Below are 19,264 nucleotides of genomic sequence, written 5' to 3'. Positions count from 1 at the left end.
AATATTTCTATCTCTCCCCTTCAAAGGGATGTTCCTTGGAAGTCACAGTAAACTTTCAAGAAAAATGTCTCAAAAATTTATCTACAGGTTATTTGGGGTTTTTTTGATAAACATTTTTATGACTTCAGTGTGGTTTAGAAGTAATCCTGCAACATGGATGTCCCAAAGTGCTTTATTATCTTTCTATAGAACTATAAATTCACTTAATGCATAAGACATATTCCTTAATAGATATAGATATAGATATAGATATAGATGATATAGATATATAGATATAGATGATATGGATATAGATATATAGATAGATAGATATAGATATAGATGATATAGATAGATTAGATATAGATATAGATATAGATGATATAGATATAGATAGATATAGATAGATAGATATAGATAGATATAGATATAACCTCTGTCAGTCCAAAATTTACCTTAGTTGAAGGTAATTGGCAACTCCTACAGTTTGAAAACTGGGTAGGGTAAATAAACATGGAATGACTCACAGGAGGAATAAAGGAGGGAAGAGAATGAGTGAAACTGAAAAATGTTCTTGGAAAACACATTGAAGTAAATAAGCAGTGTTAAGCTGTTCCAGGAGAAGATTTAAGAAGCTATGAATCAGAACAGACAACACTGCCCTAGAAGAAAAGAGAGGCCACAGAGTGACATCACTCTTAATAAAGAAAGCCCAAAGCTGCCAAGGCAGGTTGGAATTCCACCAAGAACGAGAGGATTTTGTCACTAGCTTTGAAGGGAATTACATTATGTCCTGTACATGGTGGACATAAGTAGAATTATATTAGATCAAGCCTTCTGCTCCTCCTCTTATTACAATGTCATCACAGTGTTTGAAATATCTCAGGGTGCAGTGCCACATAAAACTTTAATAAGTTGATTTGCCAGGTGCAGCTTTAGCAGGAGTTGTATAATGCTTTTAGTTTTGGAACAGGGGCAATTATATCAGCTGTACCATCATTTTTGAAGAAGGACAGGGACAATTTAGACACTGACCCTCCAAAGACATTATGCACATCCCACCTGTTCATTTTACTAAAACAGTGACACCTCCACAGGGGTGGAAGAGCTGGGAGGGGAGCATTGGTCACAGACAGAATGGCAGCTTGGTGTATCTGCTCGTGTTATTGATTAAACTTCCTGACAACCACAGAGGGAAGTTAATTACTGGGAGGCAAATTAACACCCCTGCAAGATAATAGAGAAAACAATAATTGTATCAAGAACTCAGGGGGCTAAGTTTTCCTGGCCCTGAGCCTGAGGCTGGAAGCAGTGTTTGGAAGCAAACCACCGCTCCACTGCTCAGGGGCAAATAGTTTGAACCATATTGATTGCAGTCTTTATTCTCTGTGATTAAAAAGCACCTTCAGCTGCCAGTGAGTCAGTTCAGACTGTTCACAAGGAGTCTTTCAGTTAAGATTTCAGATGGGACTCACTTTGCATGGCAATGGGTCTGTCCTGGTCAGCAGAGAGGGACAGACACTGCTGAGTGACCCAGGCACATCTGGGATGGGCTCTGTGCAAGGACCCTTGGAGGGGCATCCCCCAAACCCACCAAAACAAAGCTCATCAGACAGCAAGGTTAGATTTGTGGCTTCTATAAATTGAAGAAATCCTCCAGCATTCCGTTTGAATTCCAGATTTCATTTTTAGTCTCATTTTACGTGCATTTAAATTGAATCACTGCAGCTGGAAAAGCAGGAATATGTCACTGGGCTAAGTCAGGACTTCCAGTGCAAACTGCCTTCACTGCAGATGATGGAGTGGGCCTATGAATTTATAGTCTGTCTGTGATGCCAAGTCAAACCTTGCCATCTTGTGACGTTATTTAGGATTTGGAATCTCAACACTGAGTCTGAAGATCATTCTAGGCATCTTTTCTCCATTATAAATGCAATAAGTTTCTTCTGATCAGAGTGGACAACACAACATCTCTGTTTAAACTGACATTTCAAAATTATGCCTGCAGTTACCTTCTGCCCTTTTACTTCCTTTTAGTAATTTGAAACAGGTATAAATGAGACATTTGGTACATGTTTTAAAATGTCTGTCTTACAATGTAGTTTCTCTTTGAGGGATTTTTGTTGGCCTTTTTTGGGGGAGAGCTTTTCTGGGTTTTTTTAGGGGGCAGGAGGTGGTTATTTTCTCTTCTCCTGTAGCAGAAGAACCATAGCAAACACTATGAATGCCAAGATAATTTTTAGCTAGAGATTAAATGACAGCCTGAAATTTTTTAAGACAACATCACTGTATTTTACACAGGAGTCATTGAGGGCATTTTTTAGCTCTCAGGGTTGTCATTATCACTGCTGGTAAGAAGGAAGAAGGCTGGGACCCAGGTCAGTGTCTCCATGATGTCAATCTACAAGCCTGGCTGCTGGGAAGAATTACCTTTTGTACTTGTCAGCCAGGTGACTTTGATTTGGATGCAGAGAGAGGCAATAAAAAGGAATCCCACAGTGTCCTCTTCTGTTAAAGAAGTTTTAAGAAAGAATTGGTGCCACAGGAATAGCAAAAATCTGAGCCTTATTGGGATGGCAAACAGAATTACACTTGATTTTTCTGACTAGATAGGGGGATTTTAAGATTAAATTTCACAGGCTGAATGCAGATTTGCTGCAGCTTTTCTGGAGTTGTCCATCAAGAAGAACATGACAGCAATAGTTTAAAATGCTTGTCTGAGAAGAGGAGGAGAAGACTGCTCCACCGGTTGCATTCCTTAATGCACTGTCAGGAAATATTAATATAATCCATAATTACGGTGATACCAGAACAATAGTGTATGAAATGGTGAAAAAGCTAGTACTTATCTGATGGTGCAGACTTCTTGCCCCCTGTGTCTTTATGTTGTGATTCACATTTGATCTTGAAGATTTGAATTTGTCTTTGACTCTCCTCATAATGTATTCTGTGCATCACAGAAGGTTTCTGTCTTCAGCACTGGACAATCTATTCAAATTTATTTACATTACTTTTTTTCTAGGTTGAAATCTAGTCTATTCAAATCTAAGTTAAAGATATAACTTTATATTTTGTTTAACTGCCTAGCTTTGCACCTGCTGTCTCAAAGCATCAATATATTTTAAGCAAATTAAGTAAGTCCAGCTGTATCTGTTATTTTTTGATTGCTACAAAAAAAGTGGATGAAAAAATAACTCAACAGACGTATCACTCTTTATTGCTATGTGCTCAGCATCTAGGAGTATCTACATGCAAGAATTATGACTATAATTCTCTTTTCTAAGAAGTACTAAGAGTTTTGTGTAGTTTTTGAGGTCAAATATGATCACTTGCTATGGCTGGGTGTATTGATTGACTGTTGGACTGTCCCTGATGTTGGGACAATCTCGGAATTCCTATTTTGTAGCTTCTTTACAGCCTCAGCAATCACAAAGGCAGTGCTGTCCATCTGTAACAAGCACATGAGGCTGGCAGGGGAGTGTAAGGAATTCTCCCCTCAGCACCTGCACTTCCAGGTGTGAGCCAATGTTTATTTCCGGCTTTGCTTTTGCTGTGTTTTACAAGTTTGCAGCCTGGCTGTTGGAGCAATTTTCAGTGTGAAAACAGGGATCAGGGTGCTCCACAATAAACAGTGGAACCGTTTGGAAGCCAGGAGTGAGGGCAGGGTCCTGTTTTATACAGACACAGTGTGTGACCACAAAGGGTTGGTCAATCTTTTGTTGTGCTTGGCTTTCCTAAACCAGTTCCACAGATGTGATGGAAAGAGTGGAAAGAGCCTTTCTTGTTCCTAAGTTGGTATTTTGCAGCATGGGCTTACTTCATTTGGGAAAATATGAGCTGAAGGAGAAGCGAGAGTTAGGAAGGTGTATGGTGACTTTCCACATTTTGCAGTTTTGAAAATGGAGATATAAATTCATGGCACTATTAAATGGATAATTCTCTAAATCTCACTGCAGATTATGGAATGCTGGAGATGATCTTTCCTATTACTTTCTGTAGGTTTTGCATAAAAGTAATTATATAGGATGCAAATGCTACCCCCCAAAAAATAATGAAATGGTTGGACTTCCTCATCTTCAGTATTACTGATTTTTAATTCAGTAATAAGCTTATCATCTCCTCTATTAGAATCCACTTTCTCCAGCACTTTAAATCCAATTCTTTTATACAAGGGATTTTGGGAACATCATTAATTCAATCACTGTAAAGAAAGGGAAAAATATAATTGAACTGAGGAACAGGACTCCAAAGTCTCCAAAGCAATCTCTGCTGAGCAAACAAAAAAACTTTGTTAACATCTATGCAGTGCTATGTATTAACTGAGGTTCACACCTCATTTTCAGGTGAACCTTTCAAAACTGCATTTTTTCAGATGATTTTAAGTCTGTACATGTAAAGGGTAACGAATGCTCAATAGCAAGACATCCCAGAGTTATTAGGGAATTATGGAATGCATTAGACATGAAATCCAAATCCAGTGAAACCAGGGATTTAAGAATAGCTTGCACCAGCAATTCATTTCTGTTAGCATTTGCAATCAAAGCAGTGACGGCAGATGGATGGACAATGAAAAATAGTTTCAGCAAATACTAATGTGGAAGTTAATATCAATTTACTTTGGCTGTACTTTCATCACTTGCACTTTCTGTGATACTGAAATTTACCTTTTGAATTATCTCTGCAAAGCAGATACAGAAGTGACTGGAAAAAATCAAACTCGACATTTTGAGAAGTTGTTTGTCATTGAAAGCTGTAGACAGATGCACTTCAAAATATTTGCAAGGTGACTTTTGATTAATTCTGTCCGTGTCCAATGTGTCTGTTGGAGTGAGCAGTGTTTGTGTTCTGTGGTCAAACCCTTCAAGGGCCTCAATGGCTCTGGCTCTGCTCCTCTAAAGCTTCTGCTGGACATTCAAGTCAAATCACTGAAGTTAATGGACTACAAATAGTTTAAAAAATGTTATCTTAACTTCCTCAAACACTTCAAATCATTCACGCAGGCACATATTTCAGTGCTTCACCGAATCACCTTTGAGCTCAGCTGTGACAGTCAAATTTCTGTCCAGTTTGTGGTGGGTGTGCTCTTTCCTTCCATCTTAGCTGGTATTTAAACTAAATGTTTAAAAGAATGGGTTTGTTGTTTCAAAGCTACTTTGAAATTATGTATAATATTATTTATTATACATCCCCTGATCCTGTGCTTTCCAAGGAAATATTCCAAAAGGGTTTTTGTTGCATTCAATGGGGGAAAAATCCACTGCTAAGTATATTGTGAAATATGCAGAGAGAAGGCAACAAGCTGCCATTGCATGTCAGATATGTGAAAATAAATGCTTGATGGAAGATTTTACTTTCATATTTCCAGGAGGTCTCATAAATGCTAGTGATTAAAAAAAAAGGAATTATGAAAATGCAATTTTGCCATTTTCTATTGTGTGAGCAACACTACTATCATGTCCTTATTTATTTTGATAGCGTTTTTATTCCAAAAAATGAACTGACACTACAGAGATTGCTACAATTTTTTTTTCAATGTCAACTGCCAGATCACCTTAAAAGAAAATTGCTGTTATTTAAATGGAGTGTTCAGATTTCCAAAGATACTCAGCAGCCAACCACACCAAGATTATGGCACAGGAAATGTGTGATCAGGTTCTTATCCTTGTTATCAGAATCCAGAGCCTGTGGATGGTTTTGGGGGTCTTCTTGACTTTCCTGTGTTTTAGAGCAGTGGATCATGATCTCTGGAACATGCTAAATTGCCATTCAGTGTTGTATATCAGAATTAGTTTCTTTGTATATTAACTCTTTAACAGTCTCAAAATTTTCCCAAACCAGTGATGTGTAACACAGCAATTTTTTTATCTGCACCACCTTCAACACTGCTCCAACCATAAGCTGTGGAAGTCCCGCCTACCTCCAAAATGTGAGAATTTTTTCAAGGAATATTTGACACTCTTTATTGAGGGAAGGAAATTACATCCAAGTGCTTAGGTCAAACCTTTTTCCTGAAATAGAAAGGTGAAGTTCACTGAGATGAGGTAGGAGAAGCACCTGGACAAGAAGTTGCTCCTGTATTGGGAGGGAAAGAAGGGGAAGAAGAAAATTGGCAATATTAAAGAACAATGGAACACTGACAAGGTGAGGAGGGCTGCAGGGACACTCGAGAAGATTGCACAGCTTTAATCTAACGTGGGTGGACTCCATAGCCTGGAATCTCTGGGAAACTTAGTGACCTGAGAAAGCAGCAGGTCAAACTGGATCACCAGTTTGTTTGTTGCTTTTAGTTGTCCTTTCAGGCTACAAAATCCAGTGCAAGGCTACTTTCATGCACATCAGGAAAGGTAAATGGAGCCCTGCTTGATTCCATTAGAGGTGATATTTTTAGTGTTAGTGGTAAGAACACAGCTTCTTGGAATTTTTGAATGATGGTCTCAGGGAGAACTTTGCTTAAACAGTAATTCAGCCAAATGCCTCAAGAAGCTAATGAAATTTGTTAATAAAGGTTGAACAGCTTTCGTATGGATCTTTTGGATAAGGAAACAGCTGCTCATTTTCTTGGGTAGAAGTAGAGTCTGGAGGCCACAAGATCTGATAAAGGATAAGCAGATGGTTCAGAGTAAACAATTTGAAGAAGCTCTTATTATTTTTTTTAAGATCTTAGTACATAACCTGACACTAAGAGGTTGTACAAATCTCATTGAGCTAATGGTGATCAAATATTTATTGCTGAAGGGCAGCAAGAGAAATGAAAAAGGCAGCCAAATTTACTGAGAGATAAATAACATACTGCTGCACATCCTCCAAAATGGGATTTGAGTAGTTTAAAAGTGCCAGAAGATCCTGAATGAAATGCAGTCTGCACATAAAGATAAACAGCACTTTCTGACCCGGGATGTGCTTGGTCACGTAACTTGCAACAGCCAGAGTGGCTCAAAGATGATTGTCACTGCCAGCAGGCCCAGACTGCAGACCAGAGCATTCCTGTGTGGAAACCAGGACAATTCTCTGATCACAGAATGGTTGAGATGGGGAAGAACCCCTGCTCTGAAGCCCTGCTGAGGCAAGGCCACCTAGACCCAGCTGCCCAGGACCAAGGCCAGTCAGCCTTTGGAGAAGTCCAAGAATGGAGGCTCCACAACCTCCCTGTGCCAACACTAGGTCACCCTCAGTGAAAAACTGATTCCTAGTGACCAGGGGGAACCTCCTGTGTTCCAGTTTCTGCCCATTTCCCCTTCTCCTGTCGCTGAGCACCACTAAAAAGAGCTTTGCTCTGTCCTCTTTGCACCCTCCCTTCAGGTATTTATATATTGTCCCTGAGCCTTCTCTTCTGCAGGCTGAACAGCCCTAGCCCTCTCATCCTTTCTTCAAAAAAAAAAAAAACATTCCTCAGTTGTTTTATCTTGAACAGACAGGAGGAGAGATAACACAGAGAATAAACAAAGCATCTTAAATAGAGTATTTACTTGTTCCTCTTTAAACTAAATCCTGCCCACAGACACTGAATGGCCTCAAGTGAACCCAGTAAGTCTTACAGGTCTGTATTAGGGGACAAGATTTTTTTCTGAAGACTAGTTTGTAACATCTAGGCTAAGAAAGGGTTTGGAAGCAGAAAAGGTAAAAAATTAATTCTCTTGTATTTACCTTTAGTTGGCTTTGGAGTTCACAGTGTCATAGAAGGGAACTCATTAGTTCATTAATTCCCCTGCCATTAATAGTAGAGTATATGGGCCAGCAGTGACTGCTCTGGATTATTTTGCCCCTTGCTGCTCAGACTGAAATTATTACATAATCTGGCGTCCTTTCTAGTGAATTTATTTTTTATTATAAATAGATTAGAATAAAGCAACATACTGCTATTTCAGAAGCTGACTTCCAGTGATTTAGACAAAGACTTAGCAGTTCTTTAGTTTTCCTGAGTAAAGGTCACTTTTGTTGCTAGAACGTGCTGTTAACATGGATCAGACCACACTGATATTAGTTAATAATTTTTCATTATGGAAATATTGCTCAAGCTCCAAATGTTTCAGAATATGTCTCAATGATTATAATATATATATATCTATATATATATATTTAACAATCAGTGTGGCTGGAAATGCTTACAGATCATGTGTGACAGCACTGGAAGAGCTGCTCAGTGGTAATATATGATTTATATGAGGTTGGCTGTTCAATGACGAAGTTATCAATCAAAAATACACATGCTAACTTTTTTCCAAGAGCAGACCCATACAAGGTTACCTATCTCATCTTCCCACAAACATCTTTATGCAAAACACTTCATGGGATAAAAGCAGAAATATTAGAAGCTACCTCTGCGTTGTGGAAGTCATGCTTGGTACACATATTAGATTGAAAATGATTTAAATATTTCAAGGGCTAAAGAGGGGAGCGTGGCATATGTCTTAATGATGTTAATAACCTAAATTTCACACTTCCTAGTAACCACACCTACTAGCAATTACCAAATTGACAGATATATATGAAGTTGGCATTTTAGTGATTCACCCAGCAGAGCTAAAGAGTCTTTTAAAAGCCCAGAATTTAACTCTTACCAATTTTCCCCTGACATTCGTGTCACAGACCTGAGCATAGCACTAGAAATGTAGCTGACAATGATTCAAACTCATAATTAACTTGATGTCCATTATACAGCTCACTGTAAGAATCCTCCACAGACCCAGACATGTGTGTGTCCTTCCAGCTTGACTAAAATTGTTGTTAAGTAGGTGCCTACAAAGGACATTCTTCAGGCACTGAACAGTGTCACAGCCCATTCACATAGGATAAAATATGGCAAGATATGTGCTCCTCTGAAGAGTAAATATATTTGCCGTAGTTTGCAAAGTAGTAAATGATAGCATGGCTCCATAAATAATTAAAGGTGTCCAAATAGTCATTGGGAAAATGCACCCAAATGTACACAAAACAAACACATCAATTCATGCTTTTACAGGCAGACATGTCTGTGATCCTCCAAGGAGAAATATTGTAAGTTCTGATGTCCTCCTGCTGAAAGTGAGAATGGGGATGGGAAAAGGGCCTCAGGTCTTCTAAACAGACTCAGATAAAAAACAGGATCAGGTTAAAAATTGCAACAAATGACATTTTAACTGATACAGGGTCTCTTGAAATTATCAGTTCTCTTGAACTGAGGAATCATTCTTTAACAATAAAACAAGAAATATAAAAATGGATGTATATACAGTACGTTTCTTTCACAATCTTTTACTGATATTTATTCTACCGTTCCCTTGACCACTGTTTGGTTTTCCTCCTTTTCTATTCTACTGATTTGTTTTCTTTCTCCAACACAACTCATTAGAACCTGTGTTTTTTGTATTTTTTCCTGGCTTTTCCTTATCTCCCTCAATTATTTTTTTTTCCCTCAACAATTTTTCCCAGGTCTGCTGAACTCTCCTTACTTTTCCCACCATCTGGCTAGACAGCTGTTTCTGATAGCACTGAACAACTGAGTTGTGAAAACAGTTGTTCAGAAGCTGATTTTACCTGTAGCTCCCATTCTCTGTGGGACGGGAAGTTCTGACGATCAGGACAGGTGAAATGATGTATGAAACTATGGATGTTTCAGTTTGTTTTTTTTTTTTTTTGTTAAGGTTGGGATTAAATTAATGAGATGGTATTTTTTGGGTTTAGATGTTTTTATTTATCTTATAGTTTCACAAACTGTGAGTTCCATATTATTTTATTTTAATAAACTAAAAATGAAGTTGTATTTTTCTTTTTATAAGGTTTTTAAGAAATTATATTTAAATTATTTTTATTTTTAACTCAATAACTAATTACTCCTGATTTGTAATGTGGATTTTTTTATTTAATTATACAATACTACTTAAATTCATGAAAAAGAAGGTGAAGAAGAAGGACTAGTTACTGTTTTAAAATTTCTATCTTGTTATATATATTACTATATTCTAAAACTTTAAACTCTAGGTTTTTTTACTATGTGATAGTATATGCTTCTATTTAAACTATACACTTATAATTTTAGTTCTATTATTTTTTAGTTCTATTATTTAATTTTGGAAGTTTTCTTTACAATCTCAGGTTAAATGTAGTGTTTTCTTGGGGATTAATGTTTGTCAGTATAGAAAGTCTAAAATTCTTAGCAATTAGGGTTCTAACATGAAACAAACCTTGATGCATTAAGAAAATCTAATGTGGCACGAGCGAGTTGTAAAAACATGGATGAGGCCAGCTGAAACCCAAACCATTCTATGAGATACAGCCAAAGAGGGGGAAAAAACATAAATTAAAAAAAAGAATCTCACCAGATTCTTCAAATTCACTGTTGTATGCATTCCAAGTCTCACTTAAGCGGAGCAGGTTCTCTTCCATGGCTTGAATGTCCATGTAGGGACAGTTGCACTCCGGGAATTTGGGGCCACACTGACACCAGCAGTCATTGTCCTTGCAGATGAACTCCCCCTCTGAATTGCAGGCAATGTAGCTCAGAGCTGCCTGCACAAAATGCTCTTGCAGGTACTCAGGAAGGATGACCTGAAGACCTGGAGGAAATATTTTGGTGTTAAACAGAGAGGAAGTTCTGGAGCTGAGCAGCTTCCGCAGCTTACGCAGCAAGCAAACAAACAGTTATGAAAAACAAAAAATATATGGAGTTTTAGGACAATTTGCACATTTGTCCAGCAGCATTTGTACTATGTTGTGTATTTCCTTTCTTAATAATTATTTTCAGACATATTCCTCACATTTCCCGCTCAGCATGGAACATCCATCCACTAATGAGTAACCTGTATTCCTCAGACAGAGCATTTAGTGCCTTAAATCTTTCTAGGGGGTTTGGGTAACATCAACTTCTCCTTGCTGAGTGAACAGCAGCCAGAGCCTTGCAGCAGGAAATCACACAGCTGAATTATAATCCTGGTGCCAGCAATAATGCAGATTCTGAAAATGCTGATGAAAGGAAAGCAGCCCTGAGAGACAGAGTAAAGAGACAGCATAATCAGAAAAAGAGGTGTAAACATTTCCATCCAAAATTGGGCTTGTTTTCCATGTTTCCTTTGGCACAACAAGATGTAGCTTGTCTAAATAACTCATTATCTCCTGTGATTCAGTAGGGGCAAACTAAGAAGGAAAGCGGAAATTGGGTTGGAAGGAATCTTTGAGAAATAAAATTTGGCTGATTATTTTTCTAGCATTGGTAGCAAATTGCTGTGGGACAGTCAGTTGGATGTGAAGGGTAGGGCTACAAAACCTTGAGTAAGAAAATTCATTCTTAAATCTACTTAAGTTTTAGCATGGAAAGTGTGCAAAGTCCAGCTCCTGTGAGGCTTCAAAAAACCCCTGCTACATGTGTTCCAAGGAATTTCTCATCATACGAATTGGGTATTTGGTGATATAAGTTTCTTCTGCAGAGGCGCTTGGACGACTTCACAGAGATTTATCCCTTATTTTTAGGTATATACAAAACTATAGCTATAACAGGAATTTCAGAACCCTTCCAAGTCAAAACTCATATCAAAACTGCTGAAACCTGGTCTGGCTGTGCTTCCTTCTGTCTCGTGTCAAAATTTGGAAACCTCTGCTACTCTCTTGTGAAAAACCATTCTTTTTTCAACCATAGAGGCTGTAAAAGGAAAAAAAAGCCCAGTACAATTGTTCCATTAAAGAGTTTTCACAGTTCTGATAATACATTTCTCCACATGATGACAAAACTCAGCCTGAGAGATGCAAGGATTATTTTCCAAATTTTAACTGACAAACACCATGAATATGCTGGAAACTGTCAAAAAATTATATTTTCTGGAAATATTCATGGCATCCCAGTGGAAATGACAAGTTTTTTGTAAAAAAAAGAAGTTCTCTCTGGGAAATAATTTTATGTTTTTATGGATTTAATTGATTCTTGGGAGAAAGGAAATATAGATATTTTAATGAAGAGTCATAGAATCATGAACTATCCTAAAACTGAAAGGACCACAGGAATCATCATTCCTGACAGCTGTTCCTAATATCACCAACCACCTCACACTGTTTGTCTGAGTGATTTACAAACTCCTATAGAAAACTTTAAATCTTGGAAATAACTGTATATCTACCTTCAACTGCAAATTAAGAATTGTATTGCTCTCTCATGGCATAGAGTCAGAGGTGTGCACAAATACACACAATAAAGAGAATTTAGTGGGTGCTTTCATAGTCATAATTTGCTCATGCTTTATTTTTGTAACTTAAATTAAAAATTATTAATGGCCTAATACCATAAAGGCTGACTTTTCAAAAATTTTTATGTCTTACTATGTTGGTTGGGAAATGCTTGTGCTGGAATTTTGAAAAAAATATTATTTAGAAATGATGACTCTCTTCTTCCTTTTGCTTCCTCTTTATGCTTCTATTTTTCATTTTTATTTATACACAATTATTACTATTTTCCTAATGGGTGAGATTTTAACCTTCCAAGTTTGGTTTTTTTTTTTTTTAATTCCCAAGAGGAGGAGCACTTTGATTCCTCCTGATGTAGAGTATTTGAAAATGTAAACCCTGTTTTCCTGGTGTCTCCAACAATTTTGGTGCAGCAAGTGCAGGGGGTGTAAGCTACTGCTCAGTATGTGCAAAGCAGGCTGAGCACACTAAATGTCACCCCCAGCTTGGTGGGATCTCTGGGAATCCAGGCTGTTTAAGAGGTGTGCCACTGGATGCTAAATAGGGATGCAAAATGCTAACAGGGCCATTCAAATTATTTTCTGATGGGTGCAGAAATTGTTTCCATTTGAAAGGCAACACGAGGTACTGACATTTCCTTCACTTTGGCTGGAACGAAGCCACTGCACACACTCACACACAAAAATTAGGAAAATGACCTTTTATGAGGTGTGAGAAAGAAAAAACAAATGGCGTGATAAATGTCACCCCGTTCCAAAAACAAATTAATGAAATTGCACCTACATACCTTGCAACTGAATCTTATTTTCAGGACTCTGAACCAGAACAGAGCTGACAGAATCTAGGTTGTCATAGTTACTGCAGCCGAGGGGACCCGTCCGTGTCTCTGTCACCTGGTGGGAAGGGAGAAGCACTCACTGGATTATCCAAAGCAGATGAGGAGCTCAGAAGATTGCTTCATAAAGTTTCCCCCTAGTTCAGCCAGAAATACATGTCAGACTTAATTTGGTGACATAATTAAGAATATATGAATATACATAATTAATAAATAACAATTTAATTGCCAAAAGGATGAGTGCAAATGTTTTAGCAGCAGGAAGTGAAGTTTCTATCACAGACAATCCTTACAAACACCCCACCATTACAATACTACAAAAATACTACAGTAGTATAATGCTAGAGTGGAGTAATGCCACACCAACAGTCTAAAGACAATCTATTTTCCATAGCTGTGGGAATTACAATGAGTTTGCTAAATACTCAGTTTATAAAATACTAAAACAAAATATAAATACTAAGTTTATAAAAAATGGACTGTGATTTTCCTCTCTTGAGAGTTGTGCATGTGACAAGTCCTGCTTGAAGTCATGGAAAAAGCTTTGAGTATTCCAGTTAAGAAGATCAGGATTTGGAATTAAAAACCCTTTATGAGCTGTATTTATAATGGTGGTAGTGGTGGGATGTTTTTTTTCATACGGGAAGCGCCTAAGATAAGTTTAGGCACAAAATTCTGGATATTCTGTCTGTTGTAATCACCAAATCCATGGCCACAGAACCAAAATACAGCTACATTTATCAAAACAGAACCTCCACAGGCAGAGCTCTGGCTTAACAGTGAAGGTTTGAATTTGGGAGAGAGCATTTATTTATATCATAGAATCATTAAGGTTGGAAAAGCCCTTTCAGATCTTCAAGTCCAAACATTAACCCAGCACTGCCATACACCACTAACCCATGCCCTAGGCACCACATCATGGATTTTGAACACTTCCAGGAATGGTGCTTCCATCACTACCAGTGACTGGCCATCCTTTCAGTGAATAAAATTTTCCTAATATCCAATCTAATTGTCTATCCCTGGTGCAACTTGATGAGTAAACACATTTAAATAAATTTTTAAAATTTACATGCTTCCTGGAATATTATATGTAATTCTTAAGTGTTAACAGTTTCTTTCTAGAATGAGAAGTACAACCCATCCCTCTGTCATGCACCTGCCAAACTGTTCTCAGCCACTCTGCTGGAACTTCCTACTTCTCTTCCTTTGACTGTTTCAGAATTATGGCCAGATTTATCCTTATTTTGTACCTGCCTCAGTTTTGAATACAACCACTTCTATTTTCTGTTACTTCAGGTATCATATTCAGCTCTAGACCTCCTGGAGAATAAGCCTAAATTACAGGGTGAGGGAGCTGATTTCCAAAATGCAGACATGCACTGAGCAAGTGCCAGCCATGCAACATGACAACCAATGTGAATTGCAAAGAACAGAAGGGAGAGGGCAATTTGAGCAGTCTGATTTGATGGCAATATGAAGATTTGCTGATATAAACCCTGGTTTTTCTTGTTGCTGAGGGTTCCCTGGCTCGCCCACCACCTGTGGGTGGCTGCAGCTGGGCCATGATGTCCTTGAAACCTTCTGAGTTGATGTTCTTCTGATGTTCTTCTGAGATTTCACATTCTTCTTGCCCTTCTAAAATTCCATTCTAAAATATGATTTTTTTGGAAGTACCCCCAGTCCATATATAGAATCCTAATCTCTTTATGCAATAACAAAGAGTGTTACCTAGATTAAATAAGAGAAATAGCCAGAAGACAAAAAAAAGACAAGTAAATGTTGCAATGAATTTTATCCTTACTCTGACATATTATGCTCAGCATTCATCTGTGCAATTCTTTATTTAAAGATCCATTTATTTTAGTGTTGTTTTTGTTTGCATATTATTATTATTATTATGGTTTTCAAGCATTCCTCTATAAGGCAATGCAGCTTCATAAAGTTATATGGAATGTGTAAACTATAAAGCAAATATTACCATTCCTATCCATTCCTATTACTCTTTTATGCCCCCTGAAATCACAAAATAAGGAAGGGTGCTAAGTAGCTTTGTAGCTATTGTGCCCCTTTTTGTTCATATTTCTTCACTCTTATCTGAATTATGCCAGACATAGGTAGAGACTGCCACTGTTTCGAGTGATAATACTTATAAATACATTGATTCAGAAGAAAATTATATAGAGCAGTTTTGATGTGAATTACAGACAATCATTGCAGTGAAGTAATTAAAAGTTGTAATAATAATAATAGACAATGCTCTATAAATATGTCAATAAATAAGGACCTTTTCTAAATGTTCATTTTCCATTCTGATCTATATATTTATATTATTCATTCTTTTACTTTTCCAGGAATCTTCATACCCTCTGTCAGCTGCCTTGCTCTGGTACTCTTATTTTCTGCACAGAAAATACATTGCAACAAGAAATTCAAAATGAATAGTTTCAGTATGTAAAAAATAAATGCTAGGGAATATAAAAGTCATCCAGCCTTCAACTTTTGATGGATGACAATTCTAGTAAGAGGTCAAAGCTATGCAGTTACATATGTTTTTGTATACTCTACACAAATCCTACTCCACAAAGATTGTAAATCAGAAAAAAATTGTGAGAGACTGATAAATGAAAAGCCTCACATTTCTATCAAATTTTCAGATCAGATTAAAGGATTTGATTTTCCTGAATTATACAGGTACAGACTGGTTTGGGTTGGAAGGGACTTTAAAGAATATCTAGTTCCAACCCCTACCACAGGGACATTTCCACTAGACTGAGTTAATCCAAGCTCCATCCAACCTGGTCTTGGACCTTTTGGGATAACTTTGGTGATAAAAAGGCAGACCAGAGAAGAAGAAAAAAATTTTTGAAAGGATAAAAACACATTAATTGTGGTTTGAGCCAAGTGTTACTGATGACTTTACATTTTTTTGTTTCAGCAACAATAGCAATGAAATTGGAAAGGCAATGGCACGTCTTTAATTATCTTCCAAGCAGAGAAGTGTGCCTATGTTCAGTCCCAAGATCACAGCTGAAAACTGTTTTGTCAGAATGTGTATTAAAAAAAAAAAAGATGGACCAAAAAGAGGAGAAGGACAGGTAATAAATAGAAATTCAGATTATGCTGGGTAGCATGGTCCAGAAGTGACTGACATTATGCAAAGAGCACCAGAACCAATATTTGTTTTGCATGACCTGCAATCTACAAAGAAACCACGACACTCACAAAGCAAAGCACCACAGAACAAAGTTATTAAACAACAAAAACCCCCTAAGAACCACTAAAAAACACCTGTGAAATCATCTGACACGAAGCAGGCAGGATGTTCTCCAGTGCCTTGTTTTCAGAGATTATCACAGAACAGGTGTCCCTGGGCAGCAGAGTTTTCAGTTCCCAGAAATAAACTCTAACATTTGGCATTAATGAGACAAATGCCTACAGTTTTCAGTCAGTTAAATCTCATAACCATGGTGATAATGACCCGATTATAAGTGCACTGAGAACATACCTCCTAGCATTTAAGCAGGGCTGAATTCTTGTGATATCTGTGGGTAGTATTTCCCTGGGAAACAGCCTGCTTTTTTTGTCCATGGTAATTAAGCCAACAGAAGACTTGCCTAATAAAAGGGAAATACGTTTCTGCAGAGATTTTGCTCCTGGTGAGTCCTTTTAAGCACATGTAGCTAATATTCCTAACGAAGTGCCCATGCAGAGGTGGTGTGTGCCTTGCATAAAGGACGGTCCTCTTCAGCAGGACTCTTTAAAAATGGGTTTGGCTTCTAAGGATGAGAAGTGAGCCAGCACAAAGGAGGATGAGGCAATTCTGCTGGTCACTGCAGAATAGGCAGCTACGCTCACATTCACATAAACCTCTTTAATACTTCAAACATTCAAATAAGGATTTAGAGCAAACTCCTCATATCTGCATGAGGGAGCAAAGTCTGCTCTGAGTGGCTGTGCCAACAGAAGATGGGGCTGAAGTGTGGAAAGGGAGAAACCTGAAGCTGTAGGATTCTCCTGAGTAACACAATGGTGATGCTGAGCTGTACCTGGTGATCTTCGAGGTCTTTTCCAACCATGATGGTCCTGATTCCACGATCCTCCTACCAACCTCACCTTCAGGCCTTGTCCTGCAGCACATGCTCCCACCCCCTGTAGTCCCTGTCCATTCTGCAGTCAGTGCTCATTTCACCTTAAAAAAGAGTTGATCAAATAAATAGGTACTAAATGTGCTTTCTATTTAGATGTGCATCTCCTGCCAACTCTTTTCTTTCTTTTCCCCCAGGCTTGACAATTTTTCAGAAAAGCACCTTTATTCCAGCACTTCCCTTTGCCACACAATAGTTGCTGCTCCACTGCCCTATATTTGTCATTGAACATATTAAAAAAACTCCTGCTAATGAGTGTGTAATTAAAATAAATCAAATTTTCTGAGTGCTCCAAGCACTGATACTTCTCAGCTACAGGCTAGATGAACATTTCTGAAGGAGGTACAGACAAACCAAAAGCATTCACAATGTCAGAGGTTAGATGCATATTTTCAATATGATTTTTTTAATTGCCGGGAATCTAAAACAATACCTCAAAGGCATGACATATTTTGAACAGATTTTCTACCAACATAGGGCTGACACTAATTTGAAGAGCCCTTTAACTCAGGAGACCTGGAAACACTCCCGTCATATTTTTCTGTCATCTGTAATATGGAAGAGGAACAGTAAACTTGATCTTTCTGCAAAAGAGATAATTGCAAAATTTCCATTAACTTCATTAGAAGGGAAATAGGGACTTCTTTCAAGTTTCTGGGCAAGGAGATGACTTTGAATTTTACTGAATGCAGCACTAAAGCTTCCCAAGAGATCTGTCTAATCCTTCCATTCGCACTTCTTTGTTTCTACACTCCCAGGAATTTACTGTGAACCAGATTGTTACCTTAAAATAACAAGGAAATTGAAATGCATTCTTCTTACATAAAGCATTAAATACTTCAGAAATCAGAATATTTCAGGAACTGGAGATGAACTCTCACTGTCAGAATTCTGCTCTGTTACATCTGCTGAAAATGCTATGATTTTTTAAGGCTGTTCAGGTCTGTCTGATAGGGAACAATCCCCTTTCTGCTCAAATCTATTGTCCAATATCACAGGGAGCAATATATTGTCTGTAAGTTCCAGGAGAATCCACAAGAATATTGGAACAAGTCTGGCAGCACTGACAGCTCTGGCATCACAGCCACAATTTTCCCTTTCAAGGACATTTGAAATCCACTGCCTGTCAGATGCCACATTCCCATGCAACCTTCTGGATTGCAACAAGGAAGTTTGCAGGAAATGAGGCTGCTGGAAAACCAGTCAGGGCAGCCATGCCAGAGCCTTTATTTCCTGCACTTTCAGAAATCAAAGGTGCATCAGCCTCATACAGAGAATGAGGACAGGCATTATCTCCAAAAGAACAGGTTATCTCTTTTAATTAATCTTGAAGAGATGACAGTGAAGTTCTCTTACAGAGAAATAATAGAGTTAGCAAAAATTTAATAAAAACAGAGGATTTTGTTTCAGTCTCCATTTAGCTACTTCTGCTTGCCCATATCTTACTTAAATTAACACTAATATTATTTTTCTCAGCTTTTATTGCCTAAAGAGACAGCTGAGCAACAAACAGAAAATGAAATCTATATATTTGCTTTAAAAGATAAAATTAGAAACAGAGAGTACAGTGCAGATACAAATTAAAATAATATTTCATTAAAATCTCAAGGTATCTGCAGAAAGCAGAAGCAAAGATGCCTACTTAAGAAAAACTCATTGCCCAACTTTACATCCTTTTCCAAACATAATTGCATTACTGCAATTGCAGTAATTGCATATGAAGGACAAAAAGCTCCAAAGAATTTTGGGGGCTCATACTGTACAGGTTAAATGTCTTCTTACATTGAACCCAACTGCAAAATCCCATGCAAGGACTTCCCAAGAGTAATGGGTACAGGATTTGTATCTTCATGGACCAGCTCCAGCAGGCAGTGCTGAGGCCATTGGGATTTTTCACTGTGTCCCCATTAGTTTCAAGAAGACAGATTGATTTGCCTATTTATAAGACTCACAAATATTATTAGTCATAATAATACTGCAGATGAATGGATTTTTTTTTATGTTGGGAAAGTGTGAATAAAAAATATAGTCCTTCCTAAATCAGGATTAAAAGCTAAAATGTTCTTTTTCTTTTTGAGATGTCAGGAAAAAGATCCTCTTGGTAAATATAAAAATTATCTTCGGATCATTTGGCAACATTATACCTTTAATGTGG

General features: G+C 37.7%; 1 protein-coding gene across 3 annotated transcripts in view; it reads right to left on the bottom strand.

Annotated features, from left to right (window-relative positions):
- The window catches only part of BRINP3 (BMP/retinoic acid inducible neural specific 3), a 198,537-nt gene that overhangs the window by 47,796 nt on the left and 131,477 nt on the right, over positions 1–19,264 (bottom strand). For all 3 annotated transcript variants that reach the window (XM_068199476.1, XM_068199474.1, XM_068199475.1), the window contains 2 exons: positions 12,914–13,019; positions 10,275–10,511 (listed from right to left, as the gene is read on the bottom strand). In XM_068199476.1, the coding sequence (XP_068055577.1) occupies positions 10,275–10,511; positions 12,914–13,019 (343 nt within the window). The remainder of the gene's footprint in view (positions 1–10,274; positions 10,512–12,913; positions 13,020–19,264) is intronic.

Source organism: Anomalospiza imberbis, chromosome 9 (assembly GCF_031753505.1).
Source record: "Anomalospiza imberbis isolate Cuckoo-Finch-1a 21T00152 chromosome 9, ASM3175350v1, whole genome shotgun sequence".
In the NCBI taxonomy this organism is placed as follows: Eukaryota; Metazoa; Chordata; class Aves; order Passeriformes; family Viduidae; genus Anomalospiza; species Anomalospiza imberbis.
Note: the sequence above shows the minus strand (reverse complement) of the source record. Positions and strands in the feature narration are given on the sequence as shown.